The following is a 5,252-nucleotide window of genomic DNA, read 5'->3' on the forward strand; positions in this document are numbered from 1 at the left end:
TGATTCTGCTGAGCGTTGCCACCGGTGCAGAGCTTGTTCAGGGATGGCCGCAGGCAGCTGCGAGTGTTTCTGCGTTTAAAGAAAGATTTTCTCAGATTATCTCCTTCCTGACGGTCCAGTGCAGTAAAGGTGTCCTGCCATATGGAGCACCCTCAGAACCTTCATGTGTGAGTTCCTTTCATCAGCAGCAGGGGGCGCACTCCTCACAAACACCTTTATGCTCATATGATTCTATCAAATATCCTCCATCAGCAGCTTTGCGTCAATCAAGGAGAAAGTTGCTGATGAACAAAGTTACTGCAGCCCGACGGAGCCGAAAGTGATGAAGAGACTCAGAGACATTATGGCTCCATGGACCTGAAACTCTCCAGAATTTAATCCTACTTATAATCTTTCAAAGGGTTTTCTTATTTCTTTATAAAAGCTTTTGAAATAAAATATATTAAACTCCGGTTAAACAGCAAAAACATTTGGGAATAACTTAGGTTTCTTTCTGAGAGTCATTAAAGTTTTAATCCTTTTGTTTTCATGTTGAGGGGAAGCTCTGACTCTTTAGCTGAGAGCGCCCCCTGTAGGCCAGAATAAGAACTTGTTTATTTGCAGGTTCCTAAACATGCATGAACATTTCTCCACAGATGGAAAGGTTGAGATGTAGCTTTGACTGGGAGCCATCTGTGATGTCCTGCTGATTGGTTGGCAATCTGGGGACCATAAAGGAAGAAGTTGGTGTGATTTCAGTTCAGAGGGTTCAGCAGCTCAGATAACCGGATGATCCTGACTTTACAGCTTTTACCCATTAAGGATAAAACTTAAGGACGCCACCTAAGGCCAATGTGGAGAGAACAACGAAGCAGTCATGTTTGTGGAAGGAAGGAAGCCTGAGTACCCTGAGAGAGACCATGCATGCACAGGGAGAACACACAGACTCCATGCAGAGAGACCTTAGGCCGGGATTTGAACCACGGACCTTCTTGCTGCAGGGCAACAGATCACTGCGCAGCCCTGTCTCCGTTAATGATTTTTACATCATGTGTCCTGAAAACATTCCTTGATGAAATAAACGCAGAGAGAAGCAGTTTAATAAAGTATTTCTGTCTGTTTGTGTTCAGCCTCTGCAGGTGAAGCAGCGCCGCCTGCTGGCAGAACGCTGCAGCGCAGCGGCGCGGCGCAGGTCGACTTTTTAACTCCACAAACAAACTTCAGAGAGGGGAGGAGGAGGAGGAGGAAGAGGCTGCATATAAAGCCGCAGCGCTGCACATGTGGAGCCACAGTAACAGAACCTCTGACGGATTCATTAGCATCTTTTCACCTCTGAAGGATTATTTCTGCTCCGATTTCACAGAAATGGATTTAAAAGCTCGGATCTCCGTGCTTTCACTGACGCTCTCCTGGATCCTCTGCACAGGTAAGCGGTTCGCTCTGAGCATGCTCAGTGAGCCCGAGCAGACTGGGGCTAAAAACATCTCAGACCGCTCTTACACGCTGACAACACCTCACACTGTTTACCTGCTTCCCTTCCAGCTCTGTCTGCGCCCGCTGCAGAGCCGCGCTCCGCTTCTGCCGCAGCCGTCGCTCCGCAGCGCCATGTGCGCAACAAGCGCTGCTCCTGCGCAACTTTCCTGGACAAGGAGTGCGTCTATTTCTGCCACCTGGACATCATCTGGGTCAACACACCTGAGTGAGTGAGGGCGGGTGGTCTTCCAGATCTGAATCAACCTGACGCTGTTTGCGCGAACTCTCAGAATCAGAAATACTTTAATCATCCCAGAGGGAAATGATTCTCCTGCTGCAGAACGTTCTCAGAGAGGCTTTAAGTTTCTCTTCTGTCCGTTTAACAACAGAAAAACAAAATCAGATCAACGCAACACGCAGTTGTTTCCATTTTAACAGGAACACTGAGGGACAAATTTTTATTCCTTCCAAACCTGTGAATTAACGTCTTTATTTAGTCAGGCTCATTAAAATGCGGCGTTCACGGATAAACAGACGTTTTGTTGTTGTTGTTTTTTACCATTATTTCGTTTCATTCCCATTTCATCCCTTGTTCCATTTCGTACCCGTAAATAAAATGTTTCGTGCCCCAAGTTTATTACCCTTTACAGATTCACGTTTTCATATCATGGAGATAAATTGTTGAAATTCCTTAAATCAAAAGCATTTTTAAATGTAATTTAATATTTTATAACTACATTATAATGCATTTCTATTAAGTGAGACTCTGGTTTCAGTTTTTTCCAGTGAAATATGACAGATTATGTAATCCAGATAACTCAATGCAAGTTTTATATTTTCTTTTATTTATTTATTTTTTTAGAAAGGATTTTTATAATTTTCTTACAAATATGAACAGATTAGATAAATGTACTGTGAGTAATGAGTTCTCATAGAGGGTGGGATTAACTGTTGGTCTCTTTGAAACATAAATATAGAGGAAACTAAAACTTCGAAGGTACAAAATGGAAAAGTGACAAAATCATCAGCAACCTGCGTTCGTGATCGTTTGGTGTATTACGCATGCGCAGGAATGTTGGCACACAGACCAGATTAGTCCGTTTATGTGTAATTTCTGTATAATTGTTCTTTTTTTAATCAACTGTGTTTTAATTTTTATTTCATAATCTTTTCTCCCTCCAGGCGCGTGGTCTCCTACGGACTTGGGAACGCGCCCCGGGCGAAGCGCGCCCTCTCAGACTCCATGGCAACGGCGCGCGCCCCCAGATGTCGGTGCCTGCGTGAAAATGATAGCAGCTGCGTGGACTTCTGCCTCAGGTGTGTAAAACAAAAAAAAAAACCACGAGAACACTCCGCCACCTGCGTGATCGTGGGAACTGGTTTGTATGAGTGACGCTGACTGGAATGTGGTCTCGTGCACGCAGGTCAGAGACGGCGGCGGGCGCGCGGATCCGTTCCCCGGGCCACACGCGATCAGAAGACACGGGTGGGCCTGACAGGTGAGACAAACAGCTCCGGGTCTGAGTGGGTCTGAAGGGCTGGGGGTGGGAAGCAGGAGGGCTGGGCGTGGGGAGGACCCACGCAGGGAGTCAGGAACACCAGCTGATGTTCCTCCCTGGTGTCAGATGATCCCTGCAGCTCTGAGGAACCTTCATGTTCCATCATGTCACCTGAGGAACCTCAGACTTTCTGGCACAACTGATCCAGTTAGTTCAGAGAATCAAGTCTGAACTTCATCCTCCGGTCTGAGCCGAAGCTCCACGAGGCTTCCAGACAGTTTCTGGTTCCTCATGTGGCAGCAGAAGACAAACAAGCATCAGTTCGCTGCTTTTTATTGTCCCCTAAAACATTCATATGAGTTTTATGCTAATAAAGGAAAAATAAATGTATCCAGATGGTGACTGAACCGAGTCTGCGTAAAGCTCTCCTCCATAGGAGCGTGGTTCATTATTCTGGTTGTTAATATGGAGAAAATCCACAAGAAGTTGTACATTTGGAAAATTAAAACACCAACTTTATATCTAATTAACAGTGAAATTCAGATAAAATATTGAATAAACTTGCATCGGGAATTCTGGGTAGATTAAAAACAAAAATCCAAATCCCAGACATGGAGAGAAAATGACCTGACTCCTTCAGCGTGGCCTCCTCCTCCTCCTCTGCTGCCCTTCCTCTTGGTTTCCCCACACAGAGCGTTCCTGGGTTTTGTTTTTGTGCATTTAAGGTAATTTTTTTGTTAAAAAAAAGACAGTTCAAGTGTCTGATGGCTGTTTTTGTTCCTCTGCAGGACTGAGGGCACCAGCACCACTAACCGGGCCCGGCCAGCGGCGCTCAGAGCCGTCCTGAGGACCCGTCTGCAGCTGGAGAAATGGGCGGCGAGGCGGCACCACCGAGCGATAGCGTGGCAGGGCGAGAGCAGGGCTTCCTAACCGGGTCCAGTTCCCTCCGAGCGCAGACTCTGACGAGTCGCGGACTCCAGGCAGCAGGGCCGTGTCCAGGGCCCAAAGACGGTGGGGAAGGGGCCCCCGGAGCTGCTGGCCCCCAGGAGGAAAACACCTGAACCTGATTTCCAGAGAGCGAAGAGACTTCCTCAGCCTGCAGGGATTCCAGCTGCAGGCGCACCAAAAACGGATAGAGTCACAAAACTTTTCTATTTATTGATCAAAGACACAAATCTTCACTTTGTGTCCCGAAGAGACTAAAAAAAAAGTAAATAAAATAGGAAACATTTCATCATGTATCTGAAAATACCATGAAAGGAGCATCGCAGATGCAAAGAAGCAAGAAAAGAATCAGATGCTCATCCTGAAAGCTGCTTTTCTGACCTGCTGGTTTCAACTTCAGACAGAATTAAAATAAAACTACTTATTTAGTCAGTAAGATAAGAACGATGCAAGATTGTATGGAGAAAAATGACCTTTTTTTGACATTTAAATTGTTTAAACATCTAAATTTGGTCTGGAAAGGATCATAAAGTATAAAACTTTATGATCCTTTAGGTTCATTTTTAATCTTTGGTGTTAAAAGCAGCGTAGAAATGAAACGGCTGAGGAGGGATCAGAACAAAACGGACGCTTTGATGCGTTTTAACGTGAGATGAGCTGGAAACCTGAAGCTGCTGAGCATGAAGGACGCGTCCACGTCCTGCTGCTCCACAACGTCTCCTCTCTTTTGGGATGTCCCTCAGCGGGACGCTCGTCTGGAAACGACTCGGACCGGGAGTCAAAGTGGGACAAGAAGCATTTCAAGAGAAACACGAGGAGGAGGAGGAGGAGGTCAGATGATGAAGACGGCCCTGTCGTCCTCGGACTCGACTGAAACCAGAACCAGAACAGTCCTGAGACTTTTCCTCTCCTGTAACTTAATGTTCTCCTCTCTGATTTATTTATTTATTCCTGTGGAGGCCATATTGGTCCGTCTCATGTTCCGTGGGTTCATTTCTGTGAAATGGTGCCGAATTCTGGCCGAACTATAATAAATTTATTTATCACTAACACACCGTCTCCATGGTTACTGCCTCCTGTTTTTCATCCGGTGGGGAAATTAGAAACGGCTTGATCTGCATCCAAAGAACAGGAAGATCTGAGCCCAACGTCACTAAATGACCAACTGGGTCATCAGAAACTCCTAAAACATCAGGAGGAACAGGAACTTCTAGAACATCTGGAGGCTTTGATGCTTTTTCTCAGGTTTCATTACAAAACGCCCAATCCAGTCAAATCTGGCCTCCAGTCCTCAGAGATAAAAACACGTCGTAAAAACCCAGAAACACAAATAAACCAACGAGAAATCCAGCAACA

General features: G+C 45.7%; 1 protein-coding gene across 1 annotated transcript; it reads left to right on the top strand.

Moving 5' to 3' along the window:
- Positions 1-1,247: 1,247 nt before the first annotated feature.
- Positions 1,248-4,948, top strand: edn1 (endothelin 1). Its single transcript, XM_012859617.3, has 5 exons — positions 1,248-1,405; positions 1,522-1,678; positions 2,635-2,769; positions 2,877-2,951; positions 3,740-4,948. Exons 1-5 carry the CDS (start codon positions 1,258-1,260, stop codon positions 3,879-3,881), a joined length of 657 nt encoding a protein of 218 aa, XP_012715071.2. The 5' UTR covers positions 1,248-1,257; the 3' UTR covers positions 3,882-4,948.
- Positions 4,949-5,252: the final 304 nt, after the last annotated feature.

Source organism: Fundulus heteroclitus, chromosome 13 (assembly GCF_011125445.2).
Source record: "Fundulus heteroclitus isolate FHET01 chromosome 13, MU-UCD_Fhet_4.1, whole genome shotgun sequence".
Classification (NCBI taxonomy): domain Eukaryota; kingdom Metazoa; phylum Chordata; class Actinopteri; order Cyprinodontiformes; family Fundulidae; genus Fundulus; species Fundulus heteroclitus.